The sequence below is a fragment of the Canis lupus genome, chromosome 15 (assembly GCF_011100685.1).
Source record: "Canis lupus familiaris isolate Mischka breed German Shepherd chromosome 15, alternate assembly UU_Cfam_GSD_1.0, whole genome shotgun sequence".
Classification (NCBI taxonomy): domain Eukaryota; kingdom Metazoa; phylum Chordata; class Mammalia; order Carnivora; family Canidae; genus Canis; species Canis lupus.
In genome coordinates, this window is record NC_049236.1 from 8,373,555 (window position 1) to 8,393,881 (window position 20,327).

The window sequence follows — 20,327 nt, forward strand, 5'->3', positions numbered from 1 at the left end:
ATACCATTTTGGCTGCTGTCTGGGGAGTAGATTGTGGGGATACAGGGTAGAAGTGCGCTATTGCAGTATGTTAACTGAGTGAGAATGCTGAGTTAGTGCTTAGGTTATATATATATATATATACATATATATATATGTATATATATATATATAGTGCTTAGTTTATATATATAGTTAGTAGGTGCTTAGGTTATAGTAGCAGGTGATTCAAGAATTGTTTATGTCTGGGAGTTCTGTTTATTCTAGATCTCTATAGAGGTAATAAGTCATTAAATCCCATTTCAGCCTTTGTTTGAATTTGCTCTCTTTTATCAATATAATAAAGACTTTACTGGATTAGCTATATAGAAATCATCCAGAGAGCTTTTAAAAATGGGTCCCTGGTTCTTATTTCCTCAGAGTTTGATTCAGGTATGGAACCCTGGAATGATTGATTCAGTAGACATCTGGGGTGGTGTGTCAACTCAGTTCCGGGTCTCCAAAATGAGTAAGACATGGTCTGTGCCCTAGTGGGACAAGTGTGTTATTTTATATCCAACAAATATTTTCAAGCTCCCTCCATATGCCAGTGGTTCAGGTGAGAAATGAGGTAAAGAAGAAACCCAACAAGGACAGAGAGAAGGGACAGGTGCTGCAAGTATTAAGGAGTCAGGATCACTTCAACCAGAGGGAAGAATTTTAGAGTTACTTCCAGTGACTTGGGTTAATTACAAAAGGGAGTATAAAAAGGAGGACACATTTTTTTAAAGATATTTATTTATTTATTCATGATAGAGAGAGAGAGGGGCAGAGACACAGGCAGAGGGAGAAGCAGGCCCCGTGGCGGGAGCCCAACGTGGCACTCGATCCCAGGACTCCAGGATCGCGCCCTGGGCCAAAGGCAGGCACCAAACTGCTGAGCCACCCAGGGATCCCCAAGGAGGACAAATTTTGAGGGAAAGATGAATTAAGTTTTGGATATGGTTATGAAATACCATCCATGTGAGTTTTTTTTTCCCCAGTTGGACATATAGTCTAAAGCTCAGGAAACAGCCTCAACTGGAGATAAATCTTTTGAGCCATCAGGGAATAGATGGTAGTTGACGAGAAATGGATGAGCTTGTCCCAGAGGGTCCATAGGGTAGGAAGGGGAAGTTTAGCGACTGAACTCTGGCAAACACCGATCTTAACGGCTGGAGGTTATTAGGGAGTGCAGGCCAACTGAGAAGTTGCACGTGTACATGTCAGTTGTAGGAGAATCACCAGTGGAGAGTAGTGTTACGTAAGTCATGGTGATGAGTAAGAAGCAGTTCATCATTATTTTACATTTGGAATTTTCTAAGGTTCTGTTGTTTAATAAGAGTAGCCCTCTAACCTTGAAGTAAAGATGAGACATTAAAGCCTAGAAATTCCCTGGAGGAGGAAGAGGAACCAGCAAAAGAAACAGAAAAAAATGGTTTAAAAGGGTGGAGGAACATCAGGAGTAAATTACGCCATAGAAACCAAAGGAGGGGAGGGTTAAGAGTGTTGAAGCCTAGAGAACAGTTGGTATAGTACAGATAAGGGGGGGTGGAAACCTTGGCTTCAGACTCAGATTCCAGTTTTGTCACTATCTAACAAGTTAACTAACCTCTGTGAGCAGCTGCTATTTACTTGAGTATAATACAGGCTTATTATAGTAGAAGCCTTAGATAAAGGATTGAAGTGCAGATGAAAATGGCTAATGTAACAAGTTTAGTATATTCATTTCTACAATTAAATTTCTTAAAAGTAAGATTTGCCTTGGATAGTTTGTAGTATGTGGGAGATAGAGAAGAGTACATAAAAGTACTTGATGAACATGGTCATGGTCAGTGGGATCCAGGAACATTCCAGTTTTAATTAGAGAATTCATAAAGAAAAAAATGAAAATGAATAATATATATCTGGAAAGATAATGAACTTCGCTAATAATCAAGAAAATGCAGTTGAAATAAAATACCATTCTTTTTACCCACATCCTGACAAAACTGTCAAGGATTTCCAGGTGCTTTCCTGAGTCTGGCAGCATCCAAAGTCTCATACTAGTTGTACATCAGCTCAACCTTTTGGTAGGATAGTCTGACTATAGTTGTTAACAAGTTTTAAATGCACATGACTTAGGATCTAGACATTTTTATCAGTGGGTATGTATCCTGAAGATACAGTTGTTTTTAATACACAATGAGATATATATTAGGATTTATAAGCAACACTGTTTATAATAGAAAGTTTTAGCCCAAATATCATCAGTAGCGGAATGGTTAAGTGGGGTACATCTTTTAGGGAACAACAGTATGTGCTAATTAGATTGTATGTACTGACTTGGAAAAATCTCTAAAACAAAGTTAATATAGGGAAAAAGTATAAAACAATACTTGCATGAACTCGTTTTTTGTACAAAAATTTTTTTCTTGTAATGAGAACTTTTAAAATTTACTCTTAACAACTTTCAAATATACAATACAGTATTATTAACTATAGTCACCATGCTTATGTTACACCATCATGACTTATTTGTAGTATAGAAACTTAGAGAAGTTTGTACTTTTGGACCCCCTAGCCCCCCAACTCTCACCTCTGGCAACCACCAATCTGTCTGTTACTTACAAGCTCAGATTTGTTTTTTAAGATTCTGCATATAGGTGAGATCATACGGTATTTACCGTTCTCTCTCTGATATATCACTTAGCATAGTGCCCTCAAGGTCCATCCAAGTTGTCAAAAATGGCAAGATTTCATTCTGTATTACAGCTGAATAAAATTCCACATTATCTTCATCCGTTCATCCATCAGTGGACACTTAGGTTGGTTCCATATCTTGGCTGTTGTAAATAATGCTGCAGTGAGCATGAGGGTGCACATATCTTTTCAAGTTAGTATTTTTGTTTTCTTTGGATAAATATCCAGCAGTAGAATTACTGTATCATGGTTCAATTTTTCATTTGCTTTTTAGACCCCACAAAGTGATTTCTACATGTGATACGTAAATGGATAGATCACTGAATAACAAGGGAGGAATTAAGGAAGACTTTTACTTACATAATTAAACATTTAAAACAAGAAAGAGCCATCTGTGAAGTTCAAGTTGCACTTATTTTAAAAGTGAAATCAAAGCTATAAAAGATAATTTTAAATTTCAGTGGGTTGAAATTTCTTTTGTAACTTTGTGACACGTAGGAGGAAAATAATCTGTCAAGTCAGATTTACCTAAGCTTGAATTGCTCAAAACTCACATTTTTTCAAATATACTAATCTGTATATCTTCCTAACACAGTAGAAATAGGGAGGGAGGGAGGACACTAGACTTGTATAGAATTTTATCTAGGGGATCCCTGGGTGGCTCAGTGGTTTGGCACCCGCCTTTGGCCCAGGGCGCGATCCTGGAGTCCCAGGATTGAGTCCCGCATTGGGCTCCCTGCATGGAGCGTGCTTCTCCCTCTGCCTGTGTCTCTGCCTCTCTCTCTATGTCTATCGTGAATAAATAAAATCTTAAAAAAAAAAATTTATCTAGCTGAAAATACATTAAAAAATTTATTATGGAAATTAAAGGATTTTTACAAGTTTTTTCATGTTGATGAGGGGAAGAGATGAGTGTTATAAATAAATCTGTATTAAGAAATGCTCAGTGCTTTGTATGAGTCCATAGAATCTTAGGGCAATTAATAATTCTTTGACAACCTTTCTAACTAATGTCCTAATTTGTTAGGTATGTGTTTCTTTTACTCTTTTTGGGGGGCCAGTGTTAAATGGAGATAAATTTTTAGAAATTAACCATCTTGTTCATGTAGGACCTTATTTCTAAATTCAGTGATTGCTTTAGAGTTTAAAAAATAACCTTGAAATTAAGTCTTTCAGGGGCCCCTGGGTGGCTCAGTCGGTTATATGTCTGCCTTAGGCCCAGGTCATGATCCCAGGTACTGAGATCAAGCCTCACATTGGGCTTCTGGCTCAGCAGGGAGCCTGCTTGTCCCTCTCCCCCATGCTCATGCTTTCTCTCTCTCTCTCTCTCTCTTTCTCAGGTGTGCTGAAATAAAGTCTTTTTTAAAAAAGGAAAAAAATTAAGCCTTAAACTCAATTTGAGCAATTTTTTTTTTAAGATTTTATTTATTCATAAGAGACACAGAGAGAGAGGCAGACACACAGGCAGAGGGAGAAGCAGGTTCCATGCAGGAAGCCCGATGTGCAGCTCAGTGGTTAAACGTCTGCCTTTGGTTGACAGGTTGTGATCCTGGGGTCCCAGGATCAAGTCCCACATTGGGCTCCCCACATGGAGCCTGCTTCTCCCTCTGCCTGGGTCTCTTCCTCTCTCTGTGTCTCTCATGAATAAATACATAAAATCTTAAAAAAAAAAAAAAAAAAACCCTGTTTAAAAAAAAAAGTGAAATGATTATTGCCAATTGCTAGTACCTTTATAAACCCAGTGATTGAATGTTACTAATTCAGTAGTTAGTGATCCTCAATTCTTAATTACTTGACAGTGACATTGGTTTTGTTATTTCAGAAAACATTGTTTCTTATGTGCTAATCACTTAAAATTGCTGTACATTCATGTATAGGACATGGCTTTAAGTTTTTATTTTGTCTTTGGTGGAAAAATGCATACCTATATTTACCTCTGTGCCTGTACATTTGGGTTCTTAATCATATAGTTTATATAATGATGACTATATTCATTTTTAAGACTTTTTTTGTAGAATCTTCTGATTTCTTCTAATTAAGACTGATTGATTTTAGGTCTGCTGCATAGCTGTCATACTAAGATTTCTTTCCTTTGTACTCTTAGGATAAGCCTATTTTTCTTGTGTGCCATTTTGTTTTTAACTTGTATGTTTTTGTTTTTGAAATAAATTTTCCAGAAAGTTGTTTCAGACCTGAAAAAAAATTTTTCATAGAAATATCTGTTGGTACATTTCCTGTTTTCAATTGTGGAAGGCCTTTACTTTGTACTCACATTTATTTACTTATTTTAGAGAGTGTGTGTGCACTCATGCAAGTAATGGGAGGGACAGAGGGGTTGGAAGAGAGAAGTAATCCCAAACAGACTCTGAGCTGAGCATGGAGCCCATTGTGGGGCTGGATCTCACAACCCTGAGATCATGATCCGAGCTTAACTGACTGAGCCACCCAGGAGCCCCTGTACTCACATTTGAATGTCATTATCATTTTTCCTTTCCATCTGAGGGCTCAGATCTTCAGTGTAGAGCTGTTTTTACCTATGATTTTTTTTTTTTACCCCATTTTCTTTTCTCTTCTTCCTGGTATATTGCATACTTGTTGGATGATATATCAGGATTACTGTCTACTGAGACTGACACTGCGGTGGGGTTTTTTTCACTGTTTAGTGAAGAAAGATGAAGTTGGCTCTACAGGACTAGTGATTCAATGATACCATCAAAGACCTGGGTTCTTTTTTCTTTTGTTCTGAGATGTAGCTTTCATCCTCATTGTTACAAGGTAGCTATTGTACCTCCAGGTACTCCATAAGCATTCCAAGTAGGAAGAAGAGGGAAGGACAGAGGGACAAAGGGACACGCCAGCTGTGATTGCCCCTTTAAACAAAAAATCGTTCTGGAAGCCTTACCCAATTCCACTTACTTATTGGCCAGAACAAAATTCCATGGCCGCATCATCTGCAGGAGAGTCTTTGAATGTATATATTTCAGCTGGGCCCATTGCCCTCTTGATCAGAACATTCTGTGCTTTTAAGAGGGGGGAGAATGAATACTGGGTAGATAATTAGTAATTATGTCATGGATGAGTATTAGATTTCTTGGATCTTTCCTTCATTTCTCTTCACTTCCTGTCACCTATTCTCTGTTTTTTTGGTGTTCCAGGAAATTTCATTGATTTCTCTTTTAGAGCTATAAATCTGTCTTTCAGATGTGTCCATTATTTAGCTTGTCTCCTGCACTTTAATTTTGAGCAGTTCATTCTGTTTTCTAATTTCTTCTTTATCATTGACTCTTACTCTTTTTTATATTTTTTATTGTGGTAAATTATACATAACATAAAATCAGTATTTTAATCATCTTAAATGTACACTTCAGTGGTGTTAAGTACATTCATGTTGTGTACTCAAAACCATTACCACTATTAATTAACCACCAGGACGGTTTTCCATCTTCCCAAACTGAAACGCTGTACCCATTGAACAATAATTCTCCATTCCCCTTCCCCACTGCCCCAAGGCAACCTCTGTTCTTTCTGTACCTGTGAAAGACTAGTGTAGTTACTGCCTATTTAGAATCACACTATATTTATCTTTTTGTGTCTGGCTTGTTTCACTTAACATAATGTTTTTAGACTTCATCCATGTTATAGCATGTGTCAGAATTTCCTCTCTAATATTTCACCTTATGCACATGCCACATTTTGTTTACTCATGCACTTGAATTGGCTTTCACCTTTTTGCTTTTGTGACTAATACAGCTATGAACATAGTTGTTCAAATATCTATTTGATTTCCTGCTTTCATTTCTATTATATATATGCCCAGAAGTAGAATTGCTGGATCATATGGTATATCTATGATATGGTAATGCCATATCGTTTTCCAAAGCAGCTGCACCATTTTATGTTAGCAGCAGCAATACCCAGAGTTTCCAATTTCTCCACATCCTCATCAACACTTACTTTATGTGCTTTTGATAAGAGCCATTCTAATCAGTATGAAGTGCTAACTTGTGGTTTTGATTTGTATTTCTCTAGTGATTAGTGATGTTGAATATCTTTTCATTTGCCTGTCATCTTTGGCGAAATGTCTATTCAAGTTCTTTGCTCATTTTTGAATTGAGTTTTTACTCAGTTCTTAGAAGTTCTTTTTGTTCTGGATATTAATCCCTTATCTGATAAATGTTTACAAATATTTTATCCCATTCCATGAATTGCCTTTTTTATTCTGTTGATACTGTCCTTTGGTGCACAAAAGTTTTTTTTTTTTGTTAAAATCCGAGTTGCTGGGCAGCCCTGGTGGCTCAGGGGTTTAGCACTGCCTTCTGCTTGGGGCGTGATCCTGGAGACCAGGGATCGAGTCCCCACGTCAGGATCCCTGCACGGAGCCTGCTTCTCCCTCTGCCTGTGTCTCTGCCTCTCTCTCTCTCTCTGTCTCTCATGAATAAATAAATAAAAATCTTTAAAAGAAATAAAAATAAAATCCAGGTTGTCAATTTTTTCTTTTGTTTCCTATACTTTCATTGTGATATCCAAGAAATCATTGCTAAGTCCAATGTTAGGAAGTTTTTCTCTCCTTTTTGTTCTAAGCATTTTATAATTTTAGCTGTAATATTTAGGTCTTCGATCCATTTTGAATTAATTTTCATATAAGGTATAAAATAAGGGTCCAGCTACTTTTTTTTGTTGGTTTTTTGTTTTGTTTTTGTTTTTGTTTTCGTTTTTGTTTTTTGTATATGGATATCCAGTTTTCCCAATACAACTTGTTGAAAATATTATCTTTTTCTCCTTGAATCATCTTGGCACTGTTTTTGAAAATCATTTGACCATAGATTCAAGGATTTATTTCTGGGCTCTCTATTCTGTTGGTCTATATATCTGTCAGTACCACACTTATTTGATTATTGTAGTTTTGTAGTGAGTTTTGAAATCAGGAAATGTGCAACTTCTGACATTGTTTTTCAGGATTCTTTCGCTATTTCAGATTGCTTGGAGTCTATATGAATTTTAGGATTGAGCTTTCTGTTTTTGCAAAAGAATCTTAATGACATAAAGTCTAATCAGAGCTCTCTGAAGGTATACATTAGAATGTTTTAAGATTATTTTTTCTTGGTTCTTTTTTTTTTTTTTTTTTAGATTTATTTAATTATTTGAGGGGGTCGGGAGCAGAGGAAGACAGACAAGCAGACTCCTCACTGAGCACCGAGCTCAACATGGGGCTGGATCCCACGACCCTGAGATTATGACCTGAGTTAAAACCAAGAGTCATATACTAAACTGACTGAGCCACTGAGGCACCGCTGTTTTTTTCTTGTTTCTTGAACTGCCTTTTTCTTTTTTTTTTTTTTTTTAAGATTTTATTTATTTATTTATTTATAGAGACACAGAGAGAGAATGAGAGGCAGAGACACAGGCAGAGGGAGAAGCAGGCTCCATGCAGAGAGCCCGACGTGGGACTCGATCCAGGGTCTCCAGGATCACACCCCGGGCTGCAGGCGGCGCCAAACCGCTGCACCACCGGGGCTGCCCATGAACTGCCTTTTTCTGTTTTATCTTCTTCCTTCTCTGTTATACTTTTTATTTTCCTTAAATTGCTGGTAATCCTTAATTGCCTATTGATATTTATAAATGAAGGATTTGATTTATCAGTGTAGATAACTTGCATTACCATCCTACACTGTTTTAAGGGTCTATTTTGACCATAGAGCTTATTGGCAGGCTTTTGGGTGTAAATTACATGTGCTGGGAGGCAGTGTTGAATTCCATGATTGCCAAAATTGGGATACCTTCATCCTGGGAGAAAATGTGAAATTCCTAATAGGATTTCATTTTTATGAGGAGCTGCCATTTATTTGTTTGTATCTTCTATGTTTTGAAGGTTCATAGTTCCTTTGAACATTACTTGGTTCCTGAGAGTTTCACTTCCTTATGTCAGTTGTTCTGCTGTAGTTCTGTAGATATTCTGATGATCACTCTGTGGCCTGCCCTCCCTTACTGTAGTTTTTGTCCTGTTCTGAAGTATTTTCACAAAGAACAGCTATCCCTTCGATAGGAGCCATATTTTGTTTATGTTTTGGATTGTAGTGTCTTCTATTTCTAGTTGTTTTTTCTTCTTCTTCTCTTCTTTTTCTTCTTCTCCTTCTTCTCTTTAGATTTATTTTAGAGAAAGAGTATGAGCAGGGAGAGGGGCAGAGAGAGAGAATCTCAAGCTGACTCCCTGCTGAGCCTGGATCCTGACACTGGACTGAGTCCCACAACCCTGAAACCATGACCTGTGCTGCAATCAAGAGTTGGAGGCTCCACTAACAGAGCCACCCTGGTGCCCCCTCTTCTGGTTTCTTTTCTTTTCTTTTCTTTTCTTTTCTTTTCTTTTCTTTCTTTCTTTCTTTCTTTCTTTCTTTCTTTCTTTCTTTCTTTCTTTCTTTCTTTATTTTTTTCCTATTCTGGTTTCTTAATCAGAACCTGTGAGCTTGCTGGTTTGCTGAAATTCTGGATGATTGATAGCATCCTTTCTTTGTTTCCATCACGAGAGATTTACTTTCCTTTTTCTCTTTACCTTTTACCTATGTTTATTCTCATTTCAGTGGGATTTTCCAGAAAGGAGGAAGCAGATGCATGTGCTCAGTCTGATTTTATTTATTCAGTACCACTTAATATGTGTAGGTAATATTCTAGATTCTGTGAGACAGAGGCATCCCAATTTTCAGAGTTTATATTCTAATGGAGGATTGAGCATATAAGTAAATAACAGATTATAAAGGTAGAATATAAAAAGAAATTTGGGCTGTGAGACTCAGAGGTGGGTAAACTATAAACATTTTAAGTAAATAAGTAGTCTCATTCAGAGTTTTGGGATGAGAGCTCTAGGCAGAAGGATTAACAAATGCAGACACTTGAGGAAGGAACTTGGTTTATTGAAAGGAAGGCATGTCTGGGGCGTAGTGAACAAAGTGTTGTAGTATGAGAGAAGATTGGAGAAAGGCAAATTCAGATCTTATAGGCACTGTAGTCTTTGGTTAGGAAATTCGACTTTATTTTTAAATATAATAAAAAGCTAATGAAAGATTTTAGAAAGGAAGCTATACAAATGAATTTTTTGAAAGATAATTTTGGCAGCTCTGAAGGAAATATATTCAGTTTGGATGTTGCCCGTAGAGGTAGAGAGATGAAGAAATTACGGATATATTTTGCAAGGAGTACCTGTGGATGTTTGTGATGATAGAAGAAGCAGCAGCCTGAGTCACAGATAACTACAAATCATTTGGCTTTTGCAAACGGGTGGTGCAGTGAAGCTTTGCGAGAGGGAACATCAAGAGTAATTTTTTAGTACATTTGAAATACTTGTAAGAAATTAGAGTGAAACTGTCAGGCAGTCTGGAGCTTTGGGAAGAGGTCCTAGTTGAAAGTATAAAATTTGGAACCATCATAAACAACAGAGTGTAATGTTTTAGGTCTATGGATTATCTCTCAGAGAAGAGAGCTCAGGTCAGAGTCCTAGGGCTTTAATATTAAAGATGAGAAAGTACTTGAGAGAAGACAGCAAAGGAGCTAGAGAGGAATGACGGTAAGATGGGAAACCTGAAAGCCTGAAAAATCAAGTGAAGAATATGTTAAGAAAAAGAGTAGTCCTCTTTGTTGGACTTTTGAGAGCTGGTATTTAGGTGATTAAAGGGAGGTGCTGTTAGATTTGATAACAAATTTTTGTCCTTCTTGATCAGTTTCATTCATTGAGTGGGCAGCTATATTGAAGTGGATTGATTAGTGAATGGGAGGTAGAAACTGAAGGCAGAAAGTACAGAGAGCTCTTTTTTGAGAAGTTTGGCTAATAGAAGTTTGCAGAGATGGGTGGGTAGCTGGAGGAACAAACTTAAATTCATTGTTGAACTTTAAAAGGCATACTATAAAAAGCTTTACCTATTCCTTTAAACCTTTTCTTTTTTTGAGAAATTCTAAGCATACACAAGAGTAGAAGGAAAATGGCCAAGCCTGGCCCCATTCACGCCCATGTCTATTTCCTTCCCTTGCATATTTTTTTAAGCAAATCTCATGTAATTTCAGTTATGTATGTTTCTGAAAGACAGCCGATTAAAAATATAAGCACAATTAAAATTAATAATTCCTTAATATTAAATACCCAAATGGTGGGGTGCCTGAGTGGCTCAGTTAAGCGTCTGCCTTCTGGTCAAGTCATGATCCCAGGGTCCTGGGAATGAGCACTGCATTGGGCTCTCTGCTCAGTGGGAAGCCTGCTTCTCCCTCTCCCCCTGGCTGTTTCTCCTTCTTACTGCTCCCCATGTTTGTGCTCGCTCGCTCTGTCAAGTAAGTAAATAAAATCTTTAAAAAAAAAAAATACCCAACTGGTGCTGAAATTTTCAGGTTTCTCATAAAAACTTTTTTTTTAAGTTTTAAGGTCTTCACAGTACATATGGGCAATATCTTTTTTAGCTCTCTTTTACCTATTGTTTTCTTTCTTTTTTTTTTTCCTTGCAAATTGTGTTAAAGAAGCTATCACGTGTACATCTGGATGTCCTATTTGGTTTTTCATGGTGTAGGAATGTAGGATAATGCACTCCTCTAGTGACTTTTATTTTTCCTGTAAATTGTCATTTGGATTCAAAAGTTTGATAGGATTTAATTTTCCTGGTAAGACTACCTAACAGGTAGGTATTGTCAGGTGGCATATAAAATCTGCTTGTCTCTGTTTTTGTAATGTTAACAGCTATTTATGTTTAGCACTTATATCCTTTAGTTCATTTTTGTTGAAAATGGTGATACCTGGTGCACCAGGAGCCACTTGCTGCCACTGCCACCAAACAGGAAAGCCCTTCAGGACCAATGAGGTGTCCAGTCACAAAGGCTCTATGACTATATCTGTTAACTGACCTAATATGAAATAGGTCATTGAACAGCACTACAACTATCAAGGAAATTGAATTCATAATTTTAAAAAGCCAAAAAAGAAATCTCCAGGTTTCTCCAGATGGTTTCACTAGAAAAATCTACCAAACCTTTAAAGAATTAATGCAAGCTAATGAAGGGAAGGAACACTTCCAAATTTGTTTTATGAAGCTAATATTCTAATACCAAAATTTTGCAAAGACAATGTAAGTAAAGAAAAGTATAGGGGCGCCTGGGTGGCTCAGTCGGTTAAGCATCTACCTTCGGCCCAGGTCATGATCCTGGGGTCCTGGGATCAAGCCCAGGTCAGACTCCCTGCTCAGCAAGGAGTCTGCTTCTCCCTTTCCCTCTGCCCTGCTCCCCCACTCGTGCTCTCTGTCTCTCAAATAAATAAGTAAAATCTTTTTTAAAAAAGAAAGAAAGTTGTAATACTTTAATTTTATCATTCTTCTTTTTTTAGCCACAGTAATTCTTAAATGACAAACCTCTCTTTATCTATACTTCGGTTACCGAGTGAATTAGTACAATTGGAATAGAAAAGGCAGGAAAAATGCTTTGTTCTTTCTATTCTATTTAAGTTTTCAAAATAGGGGGTTCCTTAGTTTTTGCTTGTATTTTTAAAATTTAGTGTCACGTAGTTGTAGTTTTAAGTATATTTGATGTTCCAGTTTGTTATTACAGTTACTGTTTGTATTGATGCCCAAATTGTCCTACGTTGGTCAGTGGGAGCCTTTTCAAGTTACCCCTTGAGTCCTTTAACAAGACCCTGGTTGTCTTTGATAACTTCCCTGCAATCTTGAATACTTAAGTGTTCTTGTATCATCAGGTATATGTCTGAGATTAGATTTAACTACTTCTCTGGGGGTATGATGTTTGGAAATAACCATTACCATTTTACTTAAACAGTTGTTTGTTTGTTTTTAGTTTTACACTAACTTATTAAGCATACTTATAAGTTTTTTAAATTGGTCTCTTCTTGGGATATGAATTTTATATGTTTTGGCCCTTTATCATTGTGGTTTTAGGCATTTGGGGAATTCTCTTTGTTGCTTTTGAGTTCAGGTATATATTAAAGCAAGTTTGTTTTTTGTTTTTTGTTTTTTTTTTTGGCCTTCTCCAGCATTTTGAATTGTTTGGAGTAGAAGGATGGCTTATTGCATTAATTAAATCACCATATTGAGTAAAGTTCCCCCTTTTGCTGTTCATTTAGAGATCTGCATGCTTGGAGAATGTCAGAAATGACCTCATCTGTGGCTAAAGTGCAAACTACTTATTACTTCCCTAGTGTTTTTATATTTTCTGTGGATGCTTTCTGTTTGCTTTTTATTGGTAACCTTAATGTATTATGGCTAAAGTCAGTTTAAAGTCAGCTTCCGTATATTTGACGTATTTCAGTCTGTATTTTGAGTAGGGGGCAAAAAGGAATGGAATTTTTTTTTTTCCTTTGCTAATACTTTACCATTTTTAGCTTGGAAGCAGAGAAGGAAAAAGGCAGAAAGATTGCTGTGAAATTGTGTGAACGTGTAGGGGCTGAAATTAAAGGTGCCAAATAAAGAAACTGGTCTTCTGTTACAAATCTTCCTACCTCCTGAGTTAATGTGGATCTGAATTCTGTTGAATTTCTTTTTTTCCTGTGTGGGTGTGAGGAACAAGGATGTTACGGTTGTAGTTTTATAAAATATGCCAGGCAGCAAACTCTAGTGCTATTTAGAAAGAAAAAGAAGACAATGAGAACTTGGGCAAACAGTTCTTGCTAAGCCCTAAAATATATCACTTTTATTCATCCATACAGAGAACAAGCATGAGGCCAAGAGGAGGCGAACAGAGAGAGTTAGGCGAGAGAAGATAAATTCTACAGTAAATAAGGATTTAGAAAACAGAAAGAGGTCTCGAAGTAACAGCCATTCAGATCATATCAGACGAGGAAGAGGAAGACCTAAAACTGCATCTGCCAAAAAACATGAGGAAGAAAGAGGTATGAATAAATCCAAGCAGTTTTGTTTTTCAAGTATTAAATTTTTCTAGACTTTAATTAGGTAGTAGTGAAGAAAGTGTTTGGTAGGCATTGAGCTCTTGGACTTAAAATCACAACTCATAATTTTAGTTTGAAAACATTTCCTCCAGGGTAGATGCTTGTTTTAAAATCAAAAACAACAACAACAAAAAAAAACACAGAATTGAATTCTAAAGCTAACGGCTCAAATTAGGTAAAATTCACCTTGCTATAAACTGATATTAGAGTTCAGATATAATAATTTGTATTATAGAGAAGCCTGTTAAAATGGTTGTTTTTTGTTTTTAAAGATAAATCTGAGTTTTGTTAGACTTATTTCAAACTGTTGCACTATGAATTTTAAAAATTTACTATTGAAAGTATTCTTCAGTATGAATTTTTAAATTGCTGATGTGTCTTCCTTACTTTGAGGCAGTTTTTTATGTAAATTTTTCTTGGTCCAAAATATATTTGTATTTCTCCTTACAGATTTTCTCCTTTCTTCTGATAAGTAGTATGTCTGCCAAAACTTGTTTTTAACCATTTTTTTTTTTTTAAATTTTTATTTATTTATGATAGTCACACAGAGAGAGAGAGAGAGAGAGAGAGAGGCAGAGACACAGGCAGAAGGAGAAGCAGGCTCCATGCACCGGGAGCCCGACGCGGGATTCGATCCCGGGTCTCCAGGACCGCGCCCTGGGCCAAAGGCAGGCGCCAAACCGCTGCGCCACCCAGGGATCCCTGTTTTTAACCATTAACTAAAACTTCAGCTTCTCTTTTTATACATCTTCTAAAAAACCTTTTATCATGGAAGATTTCAAAGATGATACAAGAGTAGGGAGACTAGACTAGGATAATGAACCCCTTTATGGCCATGAATGAATATCTTTTGAAATCGAGACTTCCAAGCCTGTAATTAATGGAAAAGTGATAGTTGCTCTTTATAATTACTTAAAAACCTCTATCAAAATAATTTCATCTTCAGTGAAATGCATTTATGGTTTCTTGTTGGCGGGTTATGCTTTGCTTTTTCAGGCATTCAGTTTTAAATAATCAAGCATAAGTATAAATTTCTCCTATTTTAGACATTGAGAACTTTTTTTTATCTGTTTACCATTTCTCTCTGCCTTGTATGCTTTTATTTGAATAAAATTATGACTGTTAGGGAAAATAACTTCACTGGTATAGCTGTCCTTAGCTTTTTCAGAGTTAATGGCTTCTTAGTATTGTATGGATAAAGGAATAAGGCTTATATCGTATTTGACTGTTTTCTTTGAAGAATACTTAGATACGCCTTAATTCCTTGGATAATTTTACTGCATTTTCTTTCTCCTTCTCTTATGCTGCTCTTCCAGAGAGTTTAAATTTTTTTCTAAACTTAAATGTGTTTTTTAACATGGGATGATTAGAAGGGAAACCAGGCAAAGAAACTAAAAACTGTTTTAGAAGGGAAACCAGGCAAAGAAAAATCAACAAACAAAACAAAACAAACAACAGAGAAATACTGCTTGGCCCAGAAAACAGAACATTCTTTTCAGTTGAAGTAAAGGGAATATAACCCAAAGAGTGGAGAAGGAATGCTTCTGGTGGTGAGTGAGAGGAGATGAGAAAACAGATAATGACAGTCTTTTAGTTGGGGAAATGAAATCTAGATAATTGTGCTAGGAATCTGTGTATGCAGGTCTGAACTTTTTATTCATGATAACTTAAACTAGTTGGCTATAAATTTTTTGTCTGATATTTTCAGCTTATTATAGAAAGTTTTAAGCTATTTTTAGAGTAAGATATGCTCTTGATTTATTTTTAATACAAACAGGAAGATGTTCAAGGCAATTTTTGTAAAACTGGAATCTTTTCATGTAGGCTATGGGAGCGGGGTGGGGAAGAAGTCAGCACACTTTTTCTATAAAGAGCCAGATAATAAATATTTTAGGTTTTGTGGGCCATACAGTCTTCTGTTGCAGCTACTCTGCTCTGTCATTGTAGCTGGAGAGCAGCCAGAGACAATATGTAAATGAATGGGCATGGCTGTGTTCCAGTAAGACTTTATAAAAACAGGTGGCAGGCCAGATTTGACCTTGGGCTGTATTTTACCAACCCTTGAGGCAGACCATGTTCTCTAAATATAATATGGATAAGAAACAGGAACTTTTGAAATTTTCTGTATTTTTACATATCTAGACTTCTTTCATATGCTTTTTACTGTTAAGTAGCTGTTTGCTTTAATTCAGTTTTTATTGATTCCTTGCTCATAAGGTACTTGGAAACTTTGAAGCAAGCTTTACCTTAAATAAGGAGTGTATAAAAACACATTTTTAATTGACTTTGTATTCTATATTTTAAAAAAGAAGAGAAAGAAGAAAGAATGGAAAGGAAAGCTTTTTAGACATCTAGATAGCAGCATATTTTTATACAATCATAAAAACAAACCATTAAACTTAAAAATTTTTGGTTGGGTTAAGATAAATTTTCATTTTATATGAGGGAGAACTATGATTATTTTAAATACTAGATTTAAATTATTTTAAATACTAGGAATGACATTTAGATTAAAATATAGTGGGCAATTCTGGAAATCTTATTAATGAACATACAAGATTTATGTTGAGTTCAAGTTAATGTTGGTAGATCGAATAACAATACCTAGCTCCATCATCTTCAAATCCTAGTAATATTATAGTAAAAGGATTTTTTTTTAAAGGACCAAATTCAAAAAAAATAAAAATAAAAAGGACCAAATTCCACAAGAACAAGGAATGGGAAAAGCAGCAGAATTCTAGAAAGCGGTAACTGCTTTGGTAGACCCATGAAACCTGAACTGTTAGCCCCTTTGGGGAAAACTAAAAAAGAAGCAGATTTTTATTATACAACTGCCTTAAGATCAGGAATTTTTGTGTCAATTATATTTGGAGGTGTAGAAGTGAAGATGAGGCTAAAAATGAGAGTGTTTGGAAGTCTGTTTTTTAATGGCTGTTTACCTCATTTTCCCTCCTTCCAAATGTATCCTTTCAAAAAGATGAGACAACTCTGATTTAGGGAACCCCAGGGGTCATTGAGGGCAGGGCTACTATACTGAGATCAGGAAGGTTATGTGAAAATTAGAGTTGATAAATACCGAGTTCTGTGGTTAGGTTTGGATCATTCCAGATAGGAGATTAGCAGTATCTTCTCTAGGAAATCTAAAAAACCTAAGAGAAAGGGCCTAAAATAAAGGTATTTTCATTAGGGATTTCACAGACAAATGGCCCAGTCAGATCATCCTAAATTGGTGATCACAGTCAAGCTCCACAGATGTATATGAACTAATCAGCTTTTTGGATCCCATTCTTAAATATGAGCATATTATCAAGAATTACCCAGATATATAGATGAAAGTATCTCTATGAAAGGCTAAGACCAAATTAACAGGAAAAAACAATAACTTGGATAAAACAGGTTTTTGCAGGAAAAAGAAAAACTTAAAACTGTCATTAATGTTTTTAGCAAGAGAAGATATTATAGTCATGAAACGAGAATAAGAAGATATTTAAATGGAAAAGCAGCTGTCAAAAAAGTACCTAGAAAATGAACTTTAAAATGCAAATCTAAAAAAAAAATGTGTGTTTATAAAGATTTGCAGAAATGAAACACTAACAGGTTTATTGAAAGAATCAGTTGTACCAGAATGTAGAGAAATAAAAAAGAGATGAAAGGGATGCCTGGGTGACTCAGTTGGTTAAAACACATCCAACTCTTGATTTCAGCTCAGGTCATGATCTCAGGGTTGTGAGATTGAGCCGCATGTGGGGCTCTGCATTGAGTGTGGGAGCCTGCTTTTCTCTTTCTTTCTCTCTCTCTCTCTCTCTCTCAAAAAAAAAAAAAAAAAAAAAAAAGGGAAAGGGAAAAGAGATGAAAAAATAGAATGGGAAAGATAAGAAATTTAAATGAGAAATTTAAGGTTCAACATCTATAAATTATTGATGTTCTAAAAAAAAGAACTGAGAAGATGGAGGAGAAGGATGTCATTGATGAAATAATTCAAGAAAATTTTCCAAACCTGAAGGACATTGAGTTTCCACATTGAAATGGCCCACCAAATTCCGAGACCAGTGGATGTTTAAAAGTAGAGATTATGCCAAAGCATATCATCACAAATCCTATCTTTTTGATTAAAGGAAAACTCCTTCAAGGGCTCAGGGGAAAAAGAGCGAGAAAAGAATCAAAGTGGTACTTGGAATTAATGCAGTGAAATACTACCCACCAAGGAACACACTACTTATATATGAACAGCTTCAATGAATTTTAAAAACATGCTGAAGGAAAGAAGCTAGACACAAAACAGTTCATGCTATATGATGCCATTTATATGAAGTCCATGAACAGGCAAATGACTCTGTGGTGATAGAATCAGAACAGTAGTTGCTGGTGAGGTGGAGAGGTACTGACTGGAAAGAAGCATGAGGAATTTCCTGTATCTTGATTGTGATGTGGGTTATACACATGTATATTTTGTCAGAACTCATCCAATTGTACATTAAGATGTGTGTATTACACTGTATGTGAATTTAGCAATAATTTTTAAAATAACTGTGAAAAAAATTATTGGCTTTTTTTTAAAAAAACGTGGCACCATTAGTTGGAAGATAATTTTTTGCCTTCATACTTGGATCTCCATGAATCTTAGTCAATCATACTATGCGTTAGCATGAAGGTAGACTAAAGACACTTTCTAACATTCAGGGTCTCAAAAAATTTGCTACCTATACTCCCTTTCTCAGGAAACTACTGCAAGATACATGGCATCAAAAGAAGAAGTAAACCAAAAAGAAGTATTCTGAGATCCTGGACACAGGGTTCAACTCAATAGAAAGATGTTTATATCCAGCATGATGTTGAAGAGCAATCTCAGTGATAATTGTGTAGCAGGTCTAGAAAGCAACCATTTTAGGTTGGAGCAGAAGACTTGGAGAGATTTCAAGAAGATAAAATAGATATAATACCTAGTATGTGTAAGCATTCTGGAAGATCTATGCAACTTGGAGAGAGTTTGGGTTCAATTAGTAATGAAAACTAAACAGATGAAAAAAAAATCTCTTCAGGGAAAAAACAATGCAGGAAAAGTGAAATCATTTACATAGTTGGAATAATGTAAACATTGAATATTGATCTCACCAAAATTGTGATATAACGTAATGGGAAGACGAGATAGGAAGAGTATATTAGGGGGTAAGAAATAGAAAACAATAAAATTATAACTTTCTGTGGTGGGAGGTCAATTAATGCCTAAAACCAAGAAATAGCATCACATAAAAATGTTGCTTAGGTAAAAACAAGAAACAACTGAGAAAAAGTAGTTGCATTTGGGGAGTGAGAGGTGTTGGGTGGCGGGGAGGACTTCTGTATTACAATTTGACTCTACTTAGATATGTGTTTAACTTTGATTAAAAAGTCAAAACAAAACAGACAAAAGTACAATCAGAAGAACCCCCTCCCAAAAAAAAAAGAAATTGGCAAGAAAAAAAAAAGAATTTGGCAGATTGTGCGCAAAGATATTTATTGTGATTTCTGCTGGCTTATAACATAGTATAGGTGTTTTTTTTATCCTTTTTTGTTTTTCTGTACTTTTCAATTTTCTACCATGAACTTGGACTACATTTGTAATCAGGAGGGGAAAAAATAGAATTAAATGTTGGTTATTCTTATTTTGTATAGCAGGGCTAAGGTAAAGAAGTTAATATATTCATAAAGGCATATTGGTAGGGGGGTTAAGGGGACCATCTTTAGGGTGAGAAAATTTGAGACAGTGAGCTCACTCATCCTAGTGAAGAGAAAGAAATATTTGAGACTTACAGAAATGATGTAGATATTATAGACTGTATATATATATATACACACACAGACACACACACATATATAGTTTCCATTTAGTTCATGGCATTTCAGTAACTCCTTTATGTAATTTTGAAAAAATTTTAGTTTTAGTAGGATGATACTATATAACATTTCATGTATGTTGTTAGTATTGTGTATATTTATTATCATCTAAAGAAATAATTGAAAGCTTCATGTATTTTTTTTAATTACCTCATTTACATTAGCTTTCTCTTTTTCTTTTAACAGAGAAACAGGAAAAGGAAATTGACATCTATGCTAACCTCTCTGATGAAAAGGCTTTCGTGTTTTCAGTCGCCTTGGCAGAAATAAATAGAAAAATTATCAATCAAAGACTTATTCTCTGATACTTGTCTGCAAGTGTGTTGCAACTGTCTTCAGGATTACATCAGCAAACTCTCAAACAGTTGAGGACTCTCAGGAGCATGCTGACTGCATCAATAAGGGCCATTGATTGTTTTTTTTTTTTTTTTCCCCCTGTCATTTAGCCTGTGCCACACTTTGGTAGCAAAGCTGTAGGCTGGGACTGTTCTGGGATTTCCTTGTTTACCAAGGAGTATTGTCAGTGTTTTGTGTTTGGGATATAAGTAAATATATTTACCAAAAACAAAAAAAAAATAAAAAACAATGGATGGCTGTTAAAGGATAAAGGTGTAGAGGTGGGAGTGGAAGAATGAAAACGAGGGAAATAAAATGCTTGATAGTTTTCAGGTTTGCCACCAGAGATGCAATATTTTAAGTACTTTGAGAAAGAGTGACTTTTAAGAATATTATATTTCAGATTTTCAGCACTAACAGATTGCATATATACAGTTCATTTACTTTTAATAAATTGGCAATTGATATTTTATTGAATGGGGAATTAAGAATATAAACTGTAAATTTTGTCTTAAAT

At 35.7% G+C, this 20,327-nt stretch overlaps 1 protein-coding gene across 1 annotated transcript in view; it reads left to right on the forward strand.

Annotated features, from left to right (window-relative positions):
- LOC100856727 (chromosome 22 open reading frame, human C16orf87) overlaps positions 1–19,909 on the forward strand; it is a 28,450-nt gene extending 8,541 nt beyond the window's left edge. Inside the window, 2 exon segments of the mRNA NM_001252134.1 lie at positions 13,361–13,543; positions 19,661–19,909. Coding sequence (NP_001239063.1) covers positions 13,361–13,543; positions 19,661–19,779 — 302 coding nt within the window. The 3' untranslated portion in view covers positions 19,780–19,909.
- Positions 19,910–20,327: the final 418 nt, after the last annotated feature.